This window comes from Galeopterus variegatus, unplaced genomic scaffold, assembly GCF_000696425.1.
Source record: "Galeopterus variegatus unplaced genomic scaffold, G_variegatus-3.0.2 Scaffold5509, whole genome shotgun sequence".
Classification (NCBI taxonomy): Eukaryota; Metazoa; Chordata; class Mammalia; order Dermoptera; family Cynocephalidae; genus Galeopterus; species Galeopterus variegatus.
Window position 1 is genome coordinate 19058 of NW_007731620.1, and position 23888 is coordinate 42945.

A 23888-nucleotide genomic window follows, 5' to 3' on the forward strand; every position below is an offset into this window, starting at 1 on the left:
ACGGAGAGACCCGTCCGCGGAAGCGACTTGCGGACGCGAGGCTGGCCGGCCGGGTTAAAGGCCTTTCCTTAAGGACGTTCCCGTGTCTTTTCAAGGAATGTAGTAAGAAGACGAAAACCGACGACCAGGAGAATGTGCCGGCGGATGCACCGAGTCCGGCCCGGGAAGACGGAGAGGCGAGTGGACTTCTGTTCCGTATCAGCCTAGAGCGAACGCTCGCTGCTGGTTTTCTGCTCTTGGGGACTCACGTCCCGTGCACGTCACCGACCGAAGTAAAATTGAGAGGCTAAGGACGCGCCGGACGGTGCATCTGTGACACGCAGCCTGTCTTGTCAAAACAGAGCACACTGGGGACAAGGAAGTAGTGGTGTGGTATTGAAACCTCTAGTGTTTCTTTTTAATGGGGAAGTTTCATTCTGTAAAATGGGAGTTGAGATAGGTAATTTATAGAACAAATCAGATTCCATGATTCTGTAAGTTTAATTTTCTAATGACTTCTAACTCAGCTCTTGATTTTTAATTGTCTTACTAGTAGTAATGACTTATGTTTATTAGGTACATACTCTGAGCTGGGTACCAAAGAAAGTGCTTTATACGTGGAATCTCATTTCATGCTCAGAATGAGCGTTTCAAGTAAGCTTTACCACTATTCCTGCTTCACAGAGAGAAGGATGTGGTGGGGAGAGGTTAAGTTCACTTCCTCCCTTAGAAAGTACTGGTACTAATTGTCAGAATGGAGAGCTGGCAACACAGGGAAAGCTAGTAATTTTTTTTAAAGTTTACTAGTTCTAATATGATATTTAATCTGACAGGCCTTTATTTGATTCTCCCTCTGTGCCAGTGCTATGCTGTAGGGTTTAAGGAGCAGCAGGCATAAGACAAGCACCCCGAGAGCCGACCAAAAGGCAGAAGAGAGACAGGGAGCCCTGGGGCCATTCGGGGACAGTGCTCTGGAGCAGTCAGGCCCTGACCCCTCCCACGCCTGCCCTCTGGTAGCATCACCTTGGACAGATATCTGACTCCTGTGGGCCCCTGTTTCCTTATCAGTGGCATGGGGAGTTGGGTTACTTCCCTCCCAGGGCTCTGGTGAGGATGAGATAATGTGTGTACACAGCCTAGGTGGGCACCCTGCCAGCTCAGTGTTAGGATGAGAAGGGCTTGGAAAGGGTTAGTGGAGTGGGCCATGAAAGTTGGTGAGAATTCAGGATGGGGCAGTGGTATATACCATGCACAAGGAGGGTGTGGACAGGCATGGTTTGGGGAGGGGCAGTGGCTCCGCTTCACCAGGTCGATGGCAGTGAAGAGCTGTGGAAGTTTTTTGAGTGAGAAGAAAGACTCAAGTGTGTGTTCTAGAGCAGGGCACTGAGGCAACAGGCTTAAACTGTCTGGAACAGGTGGCCAATCGAAGGAAGCCACTTAGGAGGCAGCTTTGAGAGCCTGGGCATTGGGTAACGCCCTGGATGAGCCAGCCGGAGTGATAGAGGCAGAAAAAAAGGTATTACACAAGGAGGTAAGCACAGTTTTAGCTCCGTGGACACTGGGCTTTCGGTAGGATGTCAGTCTGCAGCTTGGGAGAGAGAGTGCTCCACTGGAGGTGGAGATAGTAGGGACTGGCAGGCACTTCTCTGGGAATAGTGAGGCAGATGGGCCAGATGAAAGGGAAGAGGGCTTCTGCAGAATGCATGAGTTTGAGAGGCAGGAGGAGAAAGGAAAGAACATGAGAGTTGTTAAAGGAACCAAGACAGACCTGGACTGTGAAAACTTGCAGGAGTACTGGTTGTGTGCAGCATGCCTGGGAGGAGACACTGCTGGGTGAGGTAATACAGTGTGGTTGTCTGCACCTTGATGGGGATGGTCTGTGGGGGCAGTGCAGGTGGACTTCTCAGTGCAGCTCCACAGTATCTATTAAGGAACCAGATCCTTGGAGCAGAGTGGCAGCTCCAGCCCCCCTGGGAGCTTGTTAGAAGTGCAAACTCTTGGGCCCCATGTGGACCTCCTAAGTCCTCATCTGCAATGAAACAAGATCCCAGGGTGAGCAGGCTGCACAGGAACATTTGGTCCTGTCTGGGGAGGAGGCAAAGGTGATGGCCTGAGCTCCCCTTCAGAGTGTGCTATGGGTGGAGGGGGCACAGCCAGAGCTGTCTCCTGTCAAATCATGTTTTAAAGAAAAACAAGTGCACAGACTACCTGAGGAGCTTTTTTGTAACTTGCTGAAATGACTCCAGTAAACTTTGGAATATGGAATATATTGAGCACCTTCTGCATGTGGTACCTCTTACAGATGCCGGAACAGATGGGAACATGACAGTTTGTACTCTCACAGAGCTAACCAAGGAGAGATAAACACAGGGTGGTAGTCCAGTGCTATGAAAACAAATGGGTGGGGAGGAAAGAGACAGGCAAAGGGCAGTACAGTTTGGGCAGGTGTCTGGACATCCTCTCTGATGAGGGCTACTTGGATGAGTCCAGGGCTCTCAGGGAGTACTTCCCATGGGGATGGCAAGAACAGCAAGAGCCAGTGTGGCTGGACATGAAAGCCAAGAGGAGAGGTGATGGAGGACCAGGGCAGACAAGGGCCACTAGCTGTATTGAGGACCCCCACGTGAGGGGCTGCTGTTGAGGGCTTCAGGTAGAGTAGGGGGGTGGCTTACGTTTCAGCGGACTTTTGTGGGGGCTGCAGAGGGCCAGGGTGGGACACAAGCCAGCCAGGAAAGAGAGGATGTGGGGGGTGGACACCGAGGTGCTGTAGTTTCAGCGTCCAGGTGAGCAGTGTCACTCTTTACTGATGGGGGTGGGGCAGGAGCAGGTTTGAGAATCCAGAGTTCAGCCTTGGGTGATTTGAGGAGCCTGTTCACATGCAAGTGGAAATCCAGAGCCAGCAGTGAGCTATGCAAATTTGACCCTTGGGAGAGACCAGGCCTGTGGGCACCCATGGGGATCTGCAGGACCTATGAGCTCCGGGAGCTGTCAGAGGCCAAACCAGGGAGAGAATCCAGAAGCTGGGTCATAGACACTGAAGAGGAAGCAGGGTACAGGAGGAGGGGAAGGGCCGGTCAGGTCAGCTCCCGGAACACAGGAATGTTTCCTTCCTACATATGAGAAATGCTGGGGCGGGTTTTACCCTTGATGGTATCTGCATAAGTCCCTAGTGTCCTCATGGGCTGGGTCCTGTGCCCCGTGCCCTACGCCCTGTGTTCCTTCACCACCTTGAGCTGCTCAGAGGCAGAGACTGTCCCCCTCCCAGCCCCTGGAGCACCAGGCCTGGCCTCTAGTGTTCTCTCCAGGGTTTAGTGTGAGTTCTGTATATTGTGCTTAGGCTATTACCCTCCCTAAAGAAGCATGCCAGAACATCATCTTTCTTTCGTAGAAGGGAGAATTCCATAAGTTGGCTGATGCCAAGATATTTCTGAGCGATTGCCTGGCATGCGACAGCTGCGTGACTGCAGAGGAAGGAGTCCAGCTTTCCCAGCAGAATGCCAAGAACTTCTTCCATGTTCTGAACCTTAATAAGGTATGGCATCTGGGGCACTTGCTGATGTGGCTGGGAGTCATGGTGGGGAGGTGGAGGTCGAGGGGAAGCCTCTGCTGGAACACCAGATGTGTACCTGAGCCTTTTACCCATGTCGCTGGTGTCCCCTGCTGTAGTCAGTCTTACCCAGGCCCCTCCATTAAGAACGGCATCTCTGCACAGTCAGGCTCCATCACTGACTCTTGGGCAGGGGTGGTGGCTGGCACCACCCATCGGGCTCCTCTGGCATAAGGGGAGACCTCAGCCTGGTGAGATCATGTGCATGGCACGGTGCCTGAGCTGATGCTGTTCTGCTTCAGGAGTATGTTTTCAGAGACAGGTTATGTTCTAATGGACTCATCAGACTGGGGCAAGGCTAAGACTCTTCAAGGAAGAATATTCCCAAATCTCCCTCCTTCAGTATGTCCCTACTAGACCTCCTATACAGAACTACCCATTGTTGCTTGTCTTTCACTAAGACAGCTCAAAGGGAAAGAAAAGAAAGATGAAGGCAGGTGAGGCTGAAAAGCACTCCTTGGCTCACTATGCACTCCCTTGGCATGTTCATATGCCCTTAAACGGGTGTCCCACTGTGCCCAGGGCAGCATTTCCCTGACCCACACAGCAGAGTAGATTAGTCCCTCATTTTGCAATAGTTGATGTGCTGAGTAAGGTGGGATCCTTGAGAAACACTGGTTTAATGTGTCACAGCACAGAGCACAAAGCCCAGAGGCAAGCCCCTTCTTGTTGTTTGCCACCCACCCCCTTGTCATCTTCCTGGACAAGTCATCCAGCATTTTTTAAGTCACAACTTCAGATAGAAATATGTGTCTTGAAATAAATCCGGGTACTTAAGCTAACAGATCTATAACAAAGGCGTCAAAAACATACGTTGGGGAAATGGCAGCCTCTTTAATAAGTGGTGCTGGCACAACTAGATATCCATGTGTAGAAGAATGAAACTAGACCCCTGTCTCTCACCATATACAAAAGCCAACTCAAATGAATTAAAGACTTAAATGTAAGACCTGATGCTATAAAACAGCTAGAAGAAAACACAAGGGAAATGCTCCAAGACAGGACTGGGTAAAGATCTTATGAATAATACTCCACAAATACAGGCAACAAAAGCAAAAATAAACACGAGATTTTTATCAGACTTAAAACCTTCTGCACAGCAAAGAAAACAGTAAACAGACCAAAGAGACAACCTGCAGAATGAGAGAAAATATTTGCAAACTATGCATCTGACAAAGGGACTAATATCCAGAGTATACAAGGAATTCAACTCAATAATTAAAAAACAAATAACCCAATTAAAAAATGGACAAGGGAGCTGACTAGATAGTTCTCAAAAGAAGACATACAAATGACCAACTAGTATATGGAAAAAATGCTCAACATCACTAATCAGGGAAAAGCAAATCAAAACCACGTTGAGATATCTCACCCCAGTTAGACTGGCCAGTATAAAAAATACAGAATAACATGCTGGTGAAGGTGCAGAGAAAGAGGAACCCTCTTATAGTGTTGGTAGGACTGTAAATTAGTGCAGCCGTTATGGAAACAGTATGGAGGTTTCTCAAACAACTACAAATAGAAACTAGAAGATCCAGCAATCCCACTACTTGGATATATACCCAAAGGAATGGAAAACATCATGTCAAAGGGATACTGGCACTTGCATGGTTATCACAGCTCTGTTGACAATAGTTAGGAGTTGGAACCAACTTAAATATCCATCACTGGATGATTGGATAAGAAAAATGTACATTTGCACAATGAAATTGTACTCTGCCATAAAAAAGAATGAAATTCTGCCATTCGCAGCAACATGAGTTTGGAGAAAACTATGTTAAGTGAAATAAACCAGGTGCAGAAAGAAATACCACATGTTCCACTCATATGAGGAGCTAAAACAATAAGCTGAACTGTTAAGAGGAAAGACAGCAACTGGTTATTAGAGGTAGGAAAGGGGTGGGGGGAGGGGAGAGGGTGAGAGTCTGGTTAATAGACACAAATTACAGGTAGATAGAGTAAACAAGTTCTGTTGGCATATAGTCAACCCAGCAATCTACAACTAACGATTTAATGCATTTTATCAGATGACTAGAAGACAGGAGACCAAATTTGTGCATTACAAAATATGATTTAAGTTGTACAGTGATGAACCTAATTACCTTGATTAGATCATCATACACTATATACATGTTTTGAAGTATAACTACCCCATAAATATGTACAATCAATGTTTTGTTTTGTTTTAAAAGATGACTGGGCCGGCCCGGTGGCGCACTGCTACAGTGTGCCGATTGGGAGCGTGGCGGCGCTCCCACCGAGGGTTTGGATCCCACGTACAGACCAGTTCCCGCTCACTGGCTGAGCAAGGTGCGGGCGCAACACCGAGGGTTGCGATACCGTTGTCGGTCCAGGTCCGGTACGGGCGCAACACTGAGGGTTGCGATCCGTTGCCGGTCACGAAAAAAGACAAAAAGGAAAAAAAAAAAAGATGACTGGTAAGGGGATCTTAACCCTTGACTTGGTGTTGTCAGCACCACGCTCTCCCAAGTGAGCGAACCGGCCATCCATATATAGGGATCCGAACCCATGGCCTTGGTGTTATCAGCACCACACTCTCCCAAGTGAGCCACGGCCTGCCCCTTACAGTCAATGTTTCAATAAAAAGTTAATTTTAAAAATATGCAATCAATGGTTTAAAAAAAAAAAGTTTTTCTGTTGTCAGCATTAGTTGTATCTGGGTGTGCCCTTTCTAGTGTATGGGTACCTGGGAGGTCCATGAGCAAGCAGCTGGCTGCCTGGTTAGGGTGGTCTGAACAAGGAGACAACATCCCCGTGCTGTTGCCACGTTCACTATGCACATTCCCCCCTGCCCCCCAGCCGCCTGCTTGCTCAAGTCCTTTCAGGGAACAGAATGGCCTTAAGCCATTTTATTATGTTGAACAGACACAGCTTGACTACGATATGGCTTAGTTTCCCCTGGTGCACACAGAACTACTGAAGACTTTTAATGTTCTAATATCAATAGTTTATGCCAAAATGCCTTTAAAAGTGTCTGTATCACTTTTTACTCCTACAAGTGATATAGGCAAATAGTTTTGTCCAGCTATCCTGACCATATGATATCAAATTCACGAAAATTATATCTCATTTGCATTTTCCTGGTTATTAGGCTGGAGATCATTGATATGTTTATTGACAATTTCTATTTTATCTTGTGCTGTCTGTCCGATCTACTGTTTGTATTTTAATATAATGTAAGATTTAATCCAATTTTTTCCATTTGAAAAGCCAATTTTTCCAACATCTTCTTTCTTCATTGATCTGAAATGAATAAACCAAATTCCTGTTGATGTGAGTCTGTGACTCTTATCTTTTAACCTGTCTTCTCTTGAACTGCTAACATCTAGTTTTGGTTTCATAGTGTTGATAGCTGTGTAGTTTTATGCTTGTTTATACTCATACAGCAGTTTTTAGAACGGTTTGTAGAAGATGAGAATTACTCCCTCCTTTAGAATTTGCCACTAAATGCCTGGGCTTGATGACTTTTAGTATAGGGGACAGATCTCTGGACACCTTTTCAGCATGTGTATCTCTTTTTATTGTCATTGTGTCCTTTCAGTTATTTATGGACCAATGTTGTGACTTACATTTTTCCTTTAAAATCACCCATTTCCTCCAGATGTTCACACTTATTGATACAAGAAACTGTCATTTTTAAGAACAATGTTATGCCTACAGTTATCTCATTTTTTAATCCTGACTTTTTTCTCCTCTTTTTTTTGGCGGCTGGCCTGTGTGGGGATCGGAACCCGTGACCTTGGTGCTCTAACCAACAGAGCTAACCGGCCTGCCCCTTCTTTTTTCCTTAAACGTTTAACAGTGTTTGTCTATTTTATCAGTCTTTGCCTAGAACATCTGCTACATTGTGCTGAATTTCTCATCAGGGTGTCTTCACATACATGACATTCTCTTTCTCCTTCTAGAAATGTGATACCTCAAAGCACAAAGTGCTGGTAGTGTCTGTGTGTCCTCAGTCTTTGCCTTATTTTGCTGCTAAATTCGACCTCAGTGTAACTGATGCATCCAGAAGGCTCTGTGGCTTCCTCAAAAGTCTTGGTGAGTTCCCTTTTGATAAGTTGTAAGTGTATAACTTGAGCTTGTAAGTGCCCCTTTTATCTCTAAGGTTCAATTAACAAACGCACAGGGTAGGTAAGAAAACTTCCATGAGAGCCTTGTGGAACATAAAAGGTCCCCATGTTTCATGAAACCCAGCCTCTGATTGATGGTAGGCGGGTGTCACCCCCTTGCTGTGCACAGATGGGTATTTTGTTACAGTGGGGGCTGGCCCCTCCTGGAGCAGCAGTGATCACCTGCTGATGGTGTGGACAGTGACACCTGGGAGGTTCCCGCACTGGGCAGATAGCCTCCAAGTCACCCCCAGTTCGTGGAGGGCATTTATTTGATAATCACATCTGAAATTATTAGCATTAGGTTTCCCAAGAACCTCTCTACAGAGCACAGCAGGAAGGGAATGGGCTTGTGTTCTTTACATGAGAAATGAAAGGTTGTAATTTAAGAATACAAAGAACTCAAATGTCAAACCGGAATAATACTGCCTGAGATATCATGCAAACTTCTCCTGTATCTTCTGCTTTTGTCAGACTGGTTTGGCCAAGCTACTCATTTGCTCACAGCAGTGTTTATAGCCCTTGGGCACTTGAACTTTTATTAGTGCACAGCGGCTTTTTAAAGATGTAAATATAGGGCCAGCCCGTCGCTCACTTGGGAGAGTGTGGTGCTGATAACACCAAGGCCCCGGGTTCGGATCCTATATAGGGATGGCCGGTTAGCTCACTGGGTGAGCGTGGTGCTGACAACACCAAGTCAAGGGTTAAGATCCCCTTACCGGTCATCTTTAAAAAAAAAAAAAAAAAAAAAGATGTAAATATATTAGGGATTAATTATAAAATGAGGTTTGGAGTAAGCCTCGTGAGAATGGGATGTGGGTCTCAGAAGCAGCCTGTGGCCTTGTTGGGCCTCATTTCTCCTTGGCGCTCTTGGTGAGTAGCAGTTTCTCCAGACCTGGTATTTAGTGCATAACTTGTTATACCAACACTAAGCCCTAGCCACGAGTGTGATCTTATTATATGATTACTTCAGGCTTCTAATCTTTAAAAGCCTATGGTTAGCTTAGTTTTACCAAAGATCAGAGCTGGGTGCTATATTTTCTTGTGAAAAGCCCTATTTTGAGGAGAGACTTTTATTAAACTGTATGATTGCATATTATATATTAATATTAATAAAACATGTCCACAGTGAAACTGACTTCTTAGGGTAATACTTAAAATTTATAATGTTTATTTTTAAAAATAACTTACTGCTTTTAAGATTTAGACCAGTGTGGATGTTAAAGTTGTTTGCTTAATTTATTTTATTATAATTATTAAAAGTACATTCTTGTCTCAGGCTTATTTACCAATATTAAGAAAATTACATCAAGAAAAAGATAGCTAGTAAAAAGTCAACATAAAATTAAGACCATCATAAAGGTATGCTCAGCTATTTTACTGTACTCATTTAATTTAAAAATACCAAGGACCATCATAGACTGAAATTTAATTTGCCAATGAATTGGAAGAGAATGCTGCAAATACCTTATAATGCTCCATTAATTTATATATGGAGTATTATAAAGTATATTAACATAGATGTAGAGAGAATGAATAAGCAAGAGAGAACATATATACTATATAAAATGTTACATGCTTAGTTAAAAATAAAAAAGTAAAGCCCACGGTCCTGAGCATACGCCATTAGTAGTAGAAAGACCCAAGATTGATTTCAGGAAAGTTCTGTAGAATCTGTTCTATACGTTTACCTCTGAGGTGTGAGAAAGCAAAAACGAGCGAGTATGGGGAGCACATAGGGTCTAGGAGTAGATCTCACAAGGTGAGAAGCTGAACGTGCCCCTCTCTCCTGCAGGGGTGCGCTATGTGTTTGATATGACCATAGCTGCGGACTTCAGCATCCTGGAGAGTCAAAAAGAGTTTGTGCGTCGGTATCACCAGCACAGCGAGGAGGAGCGCGCGCTGCCCATGCTGACCTCCGCCTGTCCTGGTGAGCCCCGGGGCCCCAGAGAGGTGCTGTTTCACAAGAATCTGAGTTTGGTAGCAGATGAGATTGGAGACAGGCAGGCCCATCCCATTCGGCTCCTAGACGAGGTGGGAGGAGTTTGGCCTGATGCATGGTTCTGTGTCGGCCAATGCATTTATTAACTGTAGGTAGTTTGGAGGGAGACCTGACGGCTGAGAGTTAATTTCTTTTTCTCATTTATCCATATTTCCAAAGTTTCTGAAGCAAACATATTTTGTATTACAAAAAATAAATCTTTTTTTAATAGTATGACATATTTCAGACACCCAAATAGTTATAGATATGATAGTCATGTATCTTTTGTCAACTTAAATAAAAATTATAGAATAAATTTCTTTACACCGATACTCAGATTCTGTCAGGGAGCACTTTTAAACATTCTTTAATTAGTGTTAGTATAAAGTGTTGGTGCCTGAGATATAGAAAAGATGAATCACAGGCTTTTCAGTTCTGGAAAAATGAAAATTTGGGGTTAAGAAATTTTTGAACATGATACATAAGGAAAGGAAGGAGTTGCTATACTGGCAAACAAGATTTGGTCAACAGTTATTCTCAACATACCTGGTCTATGAGGGCATAGGGAGATCTATGCCGTCTAAGCTAGTTGCAGGCTAGACAATTTTTAGGGTTTTATTCACATTTCAATTCTCAGTTCATTCTCTTCCCCATCGTGGTTTCTTTCTAGCATTTTACATGTCAACTTTCAATCATTAGCATTATGATTTAATAAAATAGAATGTGACGTATGGTTGCTTAGAATTTGGAAATACTTTCTACCTGTTCATAAAGCCATGAAAAAGGACCTCACCTTCTGTCTGAGAGGCTGCATTGGCTGACTCAACTGAGCTGTGCCAGCACCATGGCTCACAGCCTGGTGCCGTCTACGTGGCTTCAGGTGGGGCAGGAGTGTCATGACATGTTTCAGGTGTGTGGTTTGTCTTAGAAGAGTGGTGCGCAACTTTCAGAGATCTAAGTATAAGTCATTAGATTGTTAGTACAGACTTCTGCTCGGCCGTGAGCATCACACTCAGCTCTTTGGTCATTCTAGGTGTCTTTGCAGGTGTGAAGTGTTAGTCTCCACTGCTGAGGGCTCAGGGCACAGCCCTGGGGTCCAAGTGACCTGCAGAGGTCCCTGGTGTTTGTGTGGTGATCTCTGCCTCAGGGGTCTCGTCCCCTCCCTCTCATAGGATGCCACATGCATGGCTTCTTAGCACTTCTCACTTGCTTGGTTCCTCCCCACCACCGAGGAAGAGGCAGCATAAAATGATCCAGAACTAAGACCTGTGACCCTAGCACAGTGGTTTCCAAACTTTCTGTGCATAGTTCTCATCAGCGCTTGCTTGGTTCCTCCCCACCACCGAGGAAGAGGCAGCATAAAATGATCCAGAACTAAGACCCGTGACCCTAGCACAGTGGTTTCCAAACTTTCTGTGCATAGTTCTCATCAGCAAGGTGGAACTAGAATTCCTGTGGTTTCCTTAAAGCAAACCAACAGATATCTATTAATTTCCTTACGTGGGAGGCCCTATTGGGATGGAGCCTAGAATGAAACCCTCAACTCATTGGAAAGAACTAACTGCTGATGTGGATAGTAAGCAGATTGTGGGCTTATGTGGAAACTAGCCAGCCTTCTGCCTGTGGCAGTGCCAGGTGGGGACCCCTGGGAGATTTTTTCTGAGGAGAGGTGTGTCCCAGAACCCTTCCTTTGTCCACTCCAGTCACCTGCTGCAAACCAGTCCATTGCTACTTATCTTAGCTTGAGATTTGCTGCACTTAACGGTCTCGTTTAGCTGTTCAGGGCTGTTACCTTATAGGTTTGGAACTTCTAGAATGTTCTTCCTAATTAATGGTGCATTTTTCTCCATAAGCTCTTTATACCTAAGTGTGTCAAACTGTAACTTGTTTAGACCACATTCTAAATTCAGGGAGATGCTTTATTGAGATCCGGTTCAAAACTAAAACTTTTCTATAATTCTGCATTGACAATTTAAGGAAATTGAAGCAAAACTGAGGTCAACTGATTTCACTTGGCATGTTGAATTAGGGCCTTGGATGGTCACATACTGGCTCCTTGAAAATGGCTTCCTGACTCAAGGGTCCTCATGTCCTGGGAGAGCAGGGAAGGTGCAAGGGCAGGGGTTAGTATGTAGGACCCACCACCACCACAGCTGCTTCCTTAGGATTCGCTGAAGGGTGGCGTGTCCAGGCCTGGCCCAGCATGGACATTCCAGAGCCATCTGACTCTGGGCTCCTTGTTCCCGCAATTGGTGGGCCACCACCCTGCCCCAAGCCTGGCAGAGGAAGGGAGGTGTTTGAGCTGCTCAACTTCTGGACGTGCTTGCAGGCCTGTGGGGCTCTGTGAGAATCCCATGGCTGTCTCCTGCCCCTGCCAAGAGCTGTGGTTAAGCAGAATTATGTGAGGTAATCACTTCCATTGCCGTACAGCGTCCAGAGAGAGGCTGAGTGCCTCATGCCAGTCCAATCCCTCTGAACGCTTTGTTCCTCTCATGACTTCATCAATGGTCACTCTGAGGAGAGGAGGGTGGGGTTTTGTGACAGAGGAAAGCGACACCACCCACCAGGTAGGAAACAGGCAGTCTTGTCATGCCTGTGCTGCCATAAGATGACAGGAGAGTAACAGGCCAGGGCCAGCACAGGCCCAGCATCTTTGTCCATGGCAGGGCAGCTTTCTTCTTTGGCTCTGCCCCTACCCTGAGTAGGGTCTGTCTTGGTTGGTTTTCTGTTGCCATAACTGAATACCTGAGACTGGGTAATTTATAAAGAAAAAAGAAATTTATTTCTTAAAATTCTGGAAGCTGAAAAATCCAAGGTCAAGGGGCCACATGTGGTTTGGCTCTGGTGAGGGCCTCGTGCTGTGTCATGACAAGGCAGGAGGCATCCCAGGGCAAGAGAGGGACGTGCTGAGAGCCAAGCTGGCTTTTATCACAGACCCACTGTCATGGTAACTAACCCATTCCCATGATAACCCCTTAATCCCTTCATCCATGAATGGATTATATTCATGAAGGTAGAGCCCTCAGGGCCCAATCACCTTCCGGAGGTCCTACCTCTCAACACTGCTGCAGTGAGGACCAAATTTCCAACAAATGAATTCTGCGGGACATTCTCAAGCCTTAGCAGGGCCCTTCCACCCAGACCTCACTGGGAGGGTCACTCGGCCACTGCCAGTTTTCCCGGCTTTGCCCCAGTTTCAGCTCAGCCGCAAGCATGTGCTCCATGTGGCAAGGGCCCAGCAGAGGGGTGGGCTGTGAAGGAAGCTTCAGGAAAGTCTGCAGTAAACTAGTCAGAGCGCAGACCCTCACCTGGGCCCCGGTGACAGTGCCGCAGCAGCCTTGCTCTTACCTGGTTTATTCCCCTGTGCACAGGTTCATGAGGAAACAGGCTCAGCTTTCCTGGTTCTGCCAAGGAGGCTCCTTGGGCTGCCGGGCCTTGTAGATTCTTGGTAGGAACCAGCACCTCAGAGGGGAAGGGCTCAGATTCGTGCTAGGCACATAGTGAGCACAATGCAAACTTTGTTATTTACCGTTGTTGTCTGGGTAGCATGAATTTCTTCTGTTTTATTGCTGTAAAAAGCATGAGTTGGGCTATCAGCTCGCCATAGGTCGGTGAGGTTGGGTGAGCTTGTAGCGGCTGCCTCCCGCCGGGGAGAACTCCGCAGCCAGCAGGGGCTTTCGCATTGAGCGGCCCTGGGTTGCTGCTTCCCAGCTGCCCCTCGAAGCTTGTTTCCTTCACCCTTTTGGGGGACCCGCAACGCCAATTCACCTCTCTTCCCCTTTGGTCCTCTCCTGCCCGGGGGCCTGACGGGTCACTCCCATTTCCCAGCACCTTACAGTCCTACGGATTCCCGGGACCCACAGCCTGAGCTGACAAGGAGGGCAGATTGTGGGTGGAGGAGGTTTGGGGGAGAGAGTCTGTTGCAAATTCCTGACAGGTATGAAAAAGAGGTGGCAGGGGGTCAGGAGCTGGGAGCCCCGGGGCATGGCAGGAAGGCCACAGACCTCATGAGTTCCTTCTCTCCCCAGGCTGGGTCCGATATGCTGAGCGGGTGCTGGGTCGCCCTGTCACCCCCCACCTCTGCACTGCCAAGTCCCCCCAGCAGGTCATGGGCTCTTTGGTGAAGGACTACTTTGCTAGACAGCAGGTAAGCTAACCTCTCCCCGGAGGGCAGCACATGGGGCAGAAGGAGACAAGCTCCCTGCAGGCTGGTCAAGGACTGTAAGAAGCGCCCAGTGTTTGGAACTGAGGGCAAGCAGGAAGGGCATGGCACGGGGGGCCCAAGAGCGAGGCCCCTGGAAGCATCCAGGGTGGACAAGGCCCCCAGCTTAGCAGGGGGGAAGCTGTGGCCTCAAAACATGAGTCTGCAGTGCTGTTTCCCACTCATGTCCTTCTCTGTGCCTCTCTTCTTGCTGTAATCTCTTCCTTTCTCCTCAGCCTTTTCTGTGGCCTCCAGTGCTTCGCCTGGGCCCGTTCTGGGCCAAGTAGAGACACTGCCTACCCTGGTGAGAGTGAGGCATGGGCCTCACCCATGGCAGTGCTGCCCGCCTGCTGCTGGGTCAGCCTCCCTGAGGCAGGTCCCATGTGATCTGTGCCAGAGGCTGCTGTCCCTCAGGGAACCAAACCTTGCCTCTGCCCCTGCCTTTCCCTCAGACCACAGGCATCACATGACTACCTTAGCTGCTTCTGTGAGATTGTGCAGTGGTCACAGCGCTGTCCACCGCATGACAGAATGAGTCCCAGCCTAGGGCTCATGAATGCCCCTGCCTCAGCCCTGGCCAGCCCCTTGGTCCAAGCCAGAGTCATCCTGGAACTTCCTGATGTCTCAGAAGCCACCCACAGAGGGGCTCTCATTCCAGCAGTTCATTCTCCAGCTGCTGGGACTCCATACACTGTCCTTCTCAGTCAGATTTTAAGTTCCCCCAGGGGAACAAACATGTTCAGGCACTGTGGTGTAACTAGAGAAGGTGGCAAAAGTAGGAATCTTTCAGACACATGAAGCCATCCTAAAGAGCAACACACCTGCCCGTCCTGTTGTTTTAGCTACGGGAAATGCTTCTTTTTATCTGGTTTGATCATAAAATCACCACAGTTGGCAAATCATAAATGTGATATCAGGTGTGTGTTTGAGGGGGAAAAAAAATGAACTATGGAACTTTATACCTTCCCTTTGCCCTACCCCCATCTTGGGGGAAGCCCAGGTTTTCCTCGGTCTTCTAAATGCTGCCATCCCTGCCCTAGCCTGGCTCGAGCTGAAGCTTCAGGCCCTCCTGCAGGTGCTGCCGGGGGATGGCCAAGTACAGAGACCTGGCCTCTGGCCACCTTTTCTGAGCCCCTGGCAGGGCAGCTTTCTTCTTTGGCTCTGCCCCTACCCTGAGTAGGGTCTGTCTTGGTTGGTTTTCTGTTGCCATAACTGAATACCTGAGACTGGGTAATTTATAAAGAAAAAAGAAATTTATTTCTTAAAATTCTGGAAGCTGAAAAATCCAAGGTCAAGGGGCCACATGTGGTTTGGCTCTGGTGAGGGCCTCGTGCTGTGTCATGACAAGGCAGGAGGCATCCCAGGGCAAGAGAGGGACGTGCTGAGAGCCAAGCTGGCTTTTATCACAGACCCACTGTCATGGTAACTAACCCATTCCCATGATAACCCCTTAATCCCTTCATCCATGAATGGATTATATTCATGAAGGTAGAGCCCTCAGGGCCCAATCACCTTCCGGAGGTCCTACCTCTCAACACTGCTGCAGTGAGGACCAAATTTCCAACAAATGAATTCTGCGGGACATTCTCAAGCCTTAGCAGGGCCCTTCCACCCAGACCTCACTGGGAGGGTCACTCGGCCACTGCCAGTTTTCCCGGCTTTGCCCCAGTTTCAGCTCAGCCGCAAGCATGTGCTCCATGTGGCAAGGGCCCAGCAGAGGGGTGGGCTGTGAAGGAAGCTTCAGGAAAGTCTGCAGTAAACTAGTCAGAGCGCAGACCCTCACCTGGGCCCCGGTGACAGTGCCGCAGCAGCCTTGCTCTTACCTGGTTTATTCCCCTGTGCACAGGTTCATGAGGAAACAGGCTCAGCTTTCCTGGTTCTGCCAAGGAGGCTCCTTGGGCTGCCGGGCCTTGTAGATTCTTTAGGAGAATCCAACTCTGTCCAGAGTGAGGCAGCAGATGTATATGGGCCTGGTGCTGGGGCTGAGTGGAGCTGAGGAGGGGGTGCTCTCGGCACTAGCCGTAAGATGCTGTCATCACCTCTCCACCAGCCCTGAATATAGAGTGCTCTTCCTCCACAGAACCTGTCTCCAGAGAAGATTTTCCATGTCATTGTGGCCCCTTGCTATGACAAGAAGCTGGAGGCTCTTCGAGAAGGTTTTTCCACTGCTCTGCCTGGTTCCCGGGGTGCTGATTGTGTGTTAACGTCAGGTGAGGTGGGCACAGCTGCCTGGGCACTGGGGTGGGGGGCAGGGGGTGGTCTCCAGCTGGCTGGTGCACACAAGGTTCTGGGCAGCTCTGCATGACCAAGCCATCTCAGCACCTCTCCCTGTGGTCACCATCTGAGGTTACTGACAGCTGATGGTCCTTGGGGTATAACTTCATGAAAGTGAATCCAGTGTCCCATCTCCTCTCTGTGTCTTCCTCCAGATAAGTCAGGTCTCTGGAGAATGTAATTTTATATTACAGCCCACTTGGCATACTTATCTCTCAGTAGGAAAAGTCACATGTAACTATAGAAGGTCTCCTTACAAACCAAGTCTGCACTTAGGACTCAAGTGAAGCTTTTCTCATTTAGAGTAAAGTGGAAAATACACGTTTGTTCCAGTGACATTGCAGGCAACCACCTCATTGGTGTCACTTTTCAGATGTTATGTTAAGAGCCTGCACAGTGGGTCCTCTGTGTGTTGAGGCTTGAAGTCATTCCCTGGAATCATGGAAACCCACTCAGAAGAATGTTGAAATCAGTTGGTGGGGGGCTTAAGACTTTGTTAAAATCCAGACAGATCTGTTTAAATAGGGTTCTGAAAACAGGCCCCTGCAGGTGTTTACATCGGGCAGGTTAGGCAGAGTGATCGGCTCTTAGGGGAGGGCCTTTGAGGGCAGTGAAATTCTAGCATGTTGACTGCCACAGGGAAGTCTCTGCCCCTGAGGTCCAGGCTGCTTCTGGTGGTTGACAGGAGAGGGTGGGCCGGGGACCTCAGCAGTACAGTAGGATCAATGCCTGAGGAAGGGCAGGGCCATCTGCTTATCTGGACAGGATAAAAACACATGGCGGCTCTTGACAACCACATCCAGCCGTCTTTCCCGAGTGGAGATGCGTGAGGATTTGAACCGTGTCCTCTTAGTGTTCACAGCCACCGCACGGTGTCTGCACCGCGGGCGCTGCTGTAGACTCAGTTTCTCTATCAAGGGGTTTTTTCAGGAACCCACGTATAAAAGGAGTTAGAGAAAATGCTTTTGATTTCCGGTTGATCTCTTACGCCCTATAAACGTTGCCAGTGTATTTTTGGTCATCCTATCTGTGCGACCTTCTATATGCAAGTTTTCCACTTGGGAAACAAATATATGTAGAGATTATGTAGATAAGTCCCCCAGGTCGAGGGCAGAAAGAGGCACTAGACTCTTCTTACATTTTGTTAGCATTACTTTGCCCTTGAGATGGGTTCCTACTGTCTGTAATGGAGATTTCATAGCAGGGAGGGCATCTGGGGTCACTAATGTTACATTTCTCACAGCAGGTGGAGGGAATCATGATGTTCTGGTGGCATGAGCCATCCGTGTCCTTCATGGCGTCTTGTGCCTCTCGTTTATAGGTGAAATCGCTCAGATAATGGAGCAAAGTGACCTCTCAGTGAAAGATGCCACTGTCGACACTCTGTAAGTGGCCTCTGTGGGCTGGGTCCCCTAGTGGGTGGGTGTCCTGTGAGCTCTGCTGGCCACTCTACCAGTCCCAGGGCTGCTCCACTTGATGATGAGGCCACATCCCCAGCCCCCAGCCCCACCAACCCTCAGCCAACTCTCTGGGTTTTGAATTGGATGAGGATAGTACCCTGGACTGGGGCACCATTAACCAGGGCTGCCAGGGAGTCAGGGGGCTCGATGGGCTTCCAGGGTGTGACAGCCACCCTGACCTCTCAAGGAAGGAGGAGAAGCACAAACAGCCGTGTTCCCGCTGGGGCAGGGCCATGCATTCATGCACAAGCACCCTCTCTTGTGAGCGTTGTGTGTTCCCGGCATTCTGCATCACTGCTCAGGAAATGCAGCAGCTCCCTTGGGCCCCTTTGCACCCGGAGCAGCCGGCTGGGATTCTGCCGTGGACGGGGACCTAGATGCCGCAAGGACTGCAGCTCTTGCTGCACCCTGGGCACTGGGCAGAGAGGGCTCCAAAGGCCAGCTGCACGTGTCCTCCCTGCAGCTCCTTGACTTGGGTGCTGCGTGTGTGCTCCTCCATGGAAGATGGGACTGACGTTCACAGAACTGAAGCAATTCAGGTGCCCGTGGCCAGCGCTTATGTCCTTGTGCTGGCCTGGTTCAGGTAGTAGCTCTCCTGTGTTAGCCTCAGATTCTCACTTCTCATCCCCCCAGGATACACAAGCACCTGGAGAAGAGAAGTAAACAGATGAACCAGCACCAAGCATGGTGTTGATTGTTAAAACTCAATAAAAAGATTTTCCCCAGAGCTTAAATATTTGTAAAGGACTTAAATTTTTAAGTGGCAACCTGGGATCATAATGCCCTTTGGAAGTCTGATCTAACTCTTGCCACTGCTTCTCATCAGCATTAATAAGGGACTTGTCTTTTCTCTGCCTGCCCAGGTTTGGAGACTTGAAGGAGGAGGAGGTGAGGCGCCACGAAGGCAGGGGCTCCGATGGGCACCTGGCGCACGTCTTCAGACACGCGGCCAAGGAGCTGTTCAATGAAGATGTGGGGGAAGTCACCTACCGGTCTCTGAGGTGAGAGGGGCGGAGGTGGTCGCCCAGGCCAGTATGTGTGAGGCATGCGTGCATGTAGCTGTTCTGTGTGTAGAGTTCACACCAGTCAAGACTGAGAGGTGGTTTTTGAGTTTATTCAGACTTGATTTTGCTGACTTTCCAAGCTTAGGGAGTTACAGATAAAGGACTTAATAGATCAGAGTCCACTTTGTTCATTTTATAGAAACAAAGACTTCCAAGAGGTCACCCTTGAAAAGAACGGGGAGGTTTTGCTACGCTTTGCTGCCACGTACGGATTTCGAAACATCCAGAACATGATCCTGAAGCTTAAGAAGGGCAAGTTCCCGTACCATTTTGTGGAGGTCCTTGCGTGTCCTGGAGGTAAGGCGCAGAGGAGCAGGGCCTGGGCCACACAGGCTCCCATGGGCTCCTTACACCCAGATCCTCACTCGGCTCTGGCTGCTTTGTGAGCATGGATACCACCCCAGGGGTCAGGATGTGGCATCCTAGGCCTGTCTGTTTCTCTCTTTCCCTCACACACACGCCGTGTGGAAAGGGTGGCCAGTTAGACATCGCCTTAGAATTCCCTTGGGGGGTGCCCCATGCAGTGCCAGGTGAGCGTGGTGGGTCACATGGCAGCTGGGTGGAGAAACACCTTAAACCTAAGACTCGTGCTCCTCGAGAACCAAGGCCAGCCCCAGGTGGCAGAAACGGCCCCGCCTCCTGCCAGGAGCCAGGTCCTGTCCTTGCATGACAGGAGAGACCCACATGAGAGGTGGAAGCAGGAAAGGCACAGTCCCACCTGCGCTTCAGGAGCCCCTGCTGCGAGGGAGGAGGATGGACCGTTGTAAGTGGCAGTAGTCCAGGCAAGTGGGGAGGGTATCCCAGACTGGGGGAGGGGCAAATAAGGAGATAGTGACAGGAGGCTAGAGCCAAGAAGGGGGTGGGGGTCCCCTGGAATGACTTGCTGATGGAGTAGAGTAGGTATGGGTATCAGGGAAGAAGGGGAGCCCTGACCCATGGTGGTCCGTTTATGCCCTGTTGTGGAAGAGGAAGGGTCCAGGAGGTGGGGAGACCCCAGCCGGCACTGAGAAGAGGGGGTGAGGGCAGAGGCAAGCATGGGCCAGGCTGAGGAGCTGCCAGGAGGGGTGCATCATGCCCCCTGTACGCCTGTGGGTGGAGCTGGAGGCCTGAGGAGAGCAAGAGCAAGCATCCTGGGAAAGCTGGTGCAGCCCTGGCATCAGTGGAGGGCGAGGATTCACCAGGGTGGGAACTTGCTCCAAATCCTCGAGTGAATTTTTATGCTCTTAATCATGACATCATCTAACCATCCTGGGAAAGCTGGTGCAGCCCTGGCATCAGTGGAGGGCGAGGATTCACCAGGGTGGGAGCTTGCTCCAAATCCTCGAGTGAATTTTTATGCTCTTAATCATGACATCATCTAACGCGCTTGAGAGTAAGTAGGCACATTTCCGTTCAGACCAGTATTTGGGTGGATGGGCACATGGCTCAGCCGGTACCCCTACTGCAGCCCCCAGATGGGGCCCAGCACATCAACAATTTCTGTGCCCTCCTGGTTTTGATAAATTCCAACAGAAGCTGGAAATCCATGTTGGCGTACAAAGCCGTGGTGTTCTCAAAGGTTGGCAACTTACTTTGGTTTTAGGCAAAGCCATTTCATTGGTAATGTGGATGGGTAAGAATAAGAGAAACACGGGGCTGTGGACCTGGGACCGGCGTCCCTCACAGCCTCGGGAAAGACAGATTGGGACCCGGCTCTAGGCTCAGGCCACGCGACACTGCACATCCCTTTCCTCCCTCTTCTGCTCCCAAACTGTTTTCCCTCTAAGGCAAAAGCTTCCTTAGGACTGATTATCCTTAGGGAAAGAATAATCTCACCCGTGTTCATCTTTCAGGGTGCTTAAATGGCAGAGGCCAAGCCCAGACTGCAGACGGACACGCAGACAAGTCCCTGCTGCGGCAGATGGAAGGCATCTACTCCGACATCCCCGTGCGGCCCCCAGAGACCAGCGCGCACATGCAAGAGCTGTACCAGGAGTGGCTGGAGGGGACTGACTCCCCCAAGGCCCAGGAAGCGCTGCACACCACCTACCAGAGCCCGGAGCACTGCACACACAGCCTGCGGCCCCCAGAGACCAGCGCGCACATGCAAGAGCTGTACCAGGAGTGGCTGGAGGGGACTGATTCCCCCAAGGCCCAGGAAGCGCTGCACACCACCTACCAGAGCCCGGAGCACTGCACACACAGCCTAGACATCAAGTGGTGAAAGAAGGCAGGGCAGGGCCTGTCCAGCTGCTCCCCTCGTGGGGCCAGGGCTGCTGTGTATGGGAGGGAACCACTCGGACTGTGGAAAGCAAACAAGTGAACGGGTTACTTTGGTTTTTGAGTTCTCTGCTACCGCCTGCGTACTGGAGGCCCCTCACACAGTTTCATGTGGTGCTATCTTCATCATATGTGTGGGATTTGAGTGTTTTACCATGAGAGAGGGACTTCCCCAATCTATCCTGTATCCTAAGATTGGGGGGTGAGGGGGTGAATCCCAAAGAATGAGAACAGAGACAGACTACTGTCTTTTAGGTTTAAGAAAAATCCAAAAAGTGTCCTATGAATAGCTAAGACCCCCAGAGGTTTTGATTGACAAGCCTTGGATCATTTGATGTAAAAATCAAGGTGGGAGGCAAGGGCTGGGTTTCTGTGCCTGCAGACACCTGCTGGTTTCTGGGGTTGTCGGGGCAGGCAGTACATAGTTGTGGCTTCCCTGCCCAGTTTGGCTCTTATTTTTACCCATTTACATTACTCTAAATGTTTTTGCCAGAATGTGAATAAACTCCTACCCTTTTGGAACCAGGATCCTCATGTACAAATCTGGATTTCCAGCTTTTCTTGGGGAAAAAATAGTAAGTTACGGCAACAGTGGGCCATGTTCCTCACGGTCACCAAAGTGCAGTAGCTGCCACCCTTCCAGGACCACACTCCTCAGCTTGGGACCCTGTGGTCACTGGCGACTTACGCTCCGACTTGAACTTGTACAATCAGTCTTTGAGTTAGACTCACCTCAGGCAGGGGGAATGGCCTGAGAATATCAGAGTGGAGAACCCAGGGGGCTGCCACACAGCTGTGGTTGTCAGGGGTCCCTCCGCTGCTCCTCAGTACCACCAGGGTGGAAGTAGGGGAGATGAGGCCCCTGCTGACCTTGAAGCAGTGAGACCGCTATCTGCTGGTCCAGCCTCCCCCGAACCTTCCCCGTCATCTTCACCTCAGCTGGGATTTACTTCTTTCCTGCAAGTGGGCCTGGCTCCTCCAGCCCTGCACTGGACTGTTGCTGTGAGCTCGCCTTAACGAGAAAGGAGAAAGCATTTATCCAGTTAAAGGGCCGGCAAACAACCAGAAATGCAGAATCCCGTAACTCCATACAGCATTCATCCTGAGGGACGGGACGCCGGAAGAGGCCTGGAGGTGGTTCCACGAAGCACTTGGATTGTTAACATGATGATGACCTGCCAGCCCTCAGTGTTGTCAAGCTCCTGCACATTAGGTTGACTTCATCTTACTGTGTGCTGTGTTGTCCCTGTGTACCTACCTATCCAGGTGGATAACTGGATAGGTATGTTGAGTTAGTGTATTTTTTTGCCTCCACTCTATATACGTTGGGTTTCCGATCTGCTTAAGTAACTGATTATGGAATAAACAGTTGAAGAGTGTCCAAGTGTGGAGATTTGAGTGAACCAGGCGTTGCTCTCCTCAGCAAGGGCCATGTCACATCACATCACATGATGTGCACGGCCCCCTCACTGTGTCTGGCGTGGAGCCATCCTCCTGTCTCCATCCAGGAGGGTGCTCAGTGGGCCTGGAACCACAGGTTTCAGGTGTGGAGGGCTGCCCTCTTCCAGCTACGGTGAAGAAGCCGCCTTCCTGGAGTAACATCACACATAGGCCAGCCAACTTGCTGCAGAGCCTCCTGTGGGTTGTGTGGGGAGGCCAGGCTGAGGGAGCCGGCATTGGAACGTGAGATGTCAGTGCCTTACCTGCAGCTGATTGTGGGTTATGACCTTGTGGACTTTTCCTTCTGCACGATAGTAAGAGATTTTCCCTCATAACCTAAACAACATGAGCAGCCAGGTCAGGCTGGGGCAGCACAGTGGCGGGGCTGTGGCCCCTGCCTGGACAGGGTCTGCTGGTGGGTGCTGGCCGTCCTAGCAGGAGGATGAGGAGGACAGGGTGGGCCCGGATCAGAACCCCCCAGCGCCAGCACTGTATGGGAATGCTGCTGCTGGGGTGCTGGTGCAACCATCTATGGGAAGTAGTCTCTGATGTTTCTGCTAAGTTCTGTGTGGGTCATCTTAGTGGACACCTCTGCTTTTCAGAAACCATGGCCTGGCTGGCAGAGCCCAGGTTCCTCAATCCCATTTCCACCTGGCCTGAGAGCTTGGACTCGTTCCAGCCCGTGTGGACGACTGTCCGTACTGGTCCTTCCATAGTTTTGCTGGGGTTGAGGATTGGAGTTCACGTACCGTGCTGGCTCCAGCAGTTTGACACCAGCCCAGGGTCAAGAACAAGCAAGGTCTCAGATGTGTGCTGACTTGCAGGGTGTTCTGTGGCCTCACCTGGCCCAAAGCAGAGCAGCTGAGGTTTTGCGACCTTCACACTGAGNCCGCTAAACAGGGCCCAGCATTTGTGTGTCCACTCAAGCATTCGGCTTTTCCCCCAATCAGCCTTTAGCAAGCGTAGCATTTGTCTAAAGCAAATAAACCCTCAACTCTGGAACACAAATTATTTTATTTTTGCCCAGCAGGTGGGCAGATGATTTTTATGAAGTATTAGGGTCAGTGAGAAGAGTGGACACCTGCGTACTGTTGGCTGCAATGCCCCAAGTTAAGACAAAGCTCCCAGAGTTTGGCTCTTAGGAAGGCTCGCTGCAGCAGTACCACCTTGCAGGTGCCCGGGGACAAAGCCTGAAGGAATCCATCACTTCAAGAGTAAACGAGGTGCTGTCAGTGGGAGCTGGCTAAGCATTCCTCAGCACGTCCATAAGCAGGTTCTGGAAGCGGCTGAAGTATGAGGTAGATTTCTATGTACTGACGTGGGCGTCTTGGAGAACAGGAAATCTCCCTGTGGTCTCCTCTTTCTAAACCAAAACTAGAGAGAGAGAAAATAGACGTGAAAAAGAAAGACCAGGAACTCCTGGGGGGGGAGGGAGGACGGGACACCGTCGCTCGTGTGGCAGTCCACTCCTGAGTACGCTCGCCGGTGCCTGA

General features: G+C 49.5%; 1 protein-coding gene and 1 pseudogene across 1 annotated transcript; both read left to right on the forward strand.

Annotated features, from left to right (window-relative positions):
• Nucleotides 1-97: 97 nt before the first annotated feature.
• Nucleotides 98-20899, forward strand: NARF (nuclear prelamin A recognition factor). Its single transcript, XM_008589555.1, has 10 exons — nucleotides 98-176; nucleotides 3368-3511; nucleotides 7513-7645; nucleotides 9512-9646; nucleotides 13726-13844; nucleotides 15979-16108; nucleotides 17494-17557; nucleotides 18496-18633; nucleotides 18836-18993; nucleotides 20529-20899. Exons 4-10 carry the CDS (start codon nucleotides 9532-9534, stop codon nucleotides 20897-20899), a joined length of 1095 nt encoding a protein of 364 aa, XP_008587777.1. The 5' UTR covers nucleotides 98-176; nucleotides 3368-3511; nucleotides 7513-7645; nucleotides 9512-9531.
• A 1744-nt stretch (nucleotides 20900-22643) lies between these two features.
• The window catches only part of LOC103604970, a 17082-nt pseudogene continuing 15837 nt past the window's right edge, over nucleotides 22644-23888 (forward strand).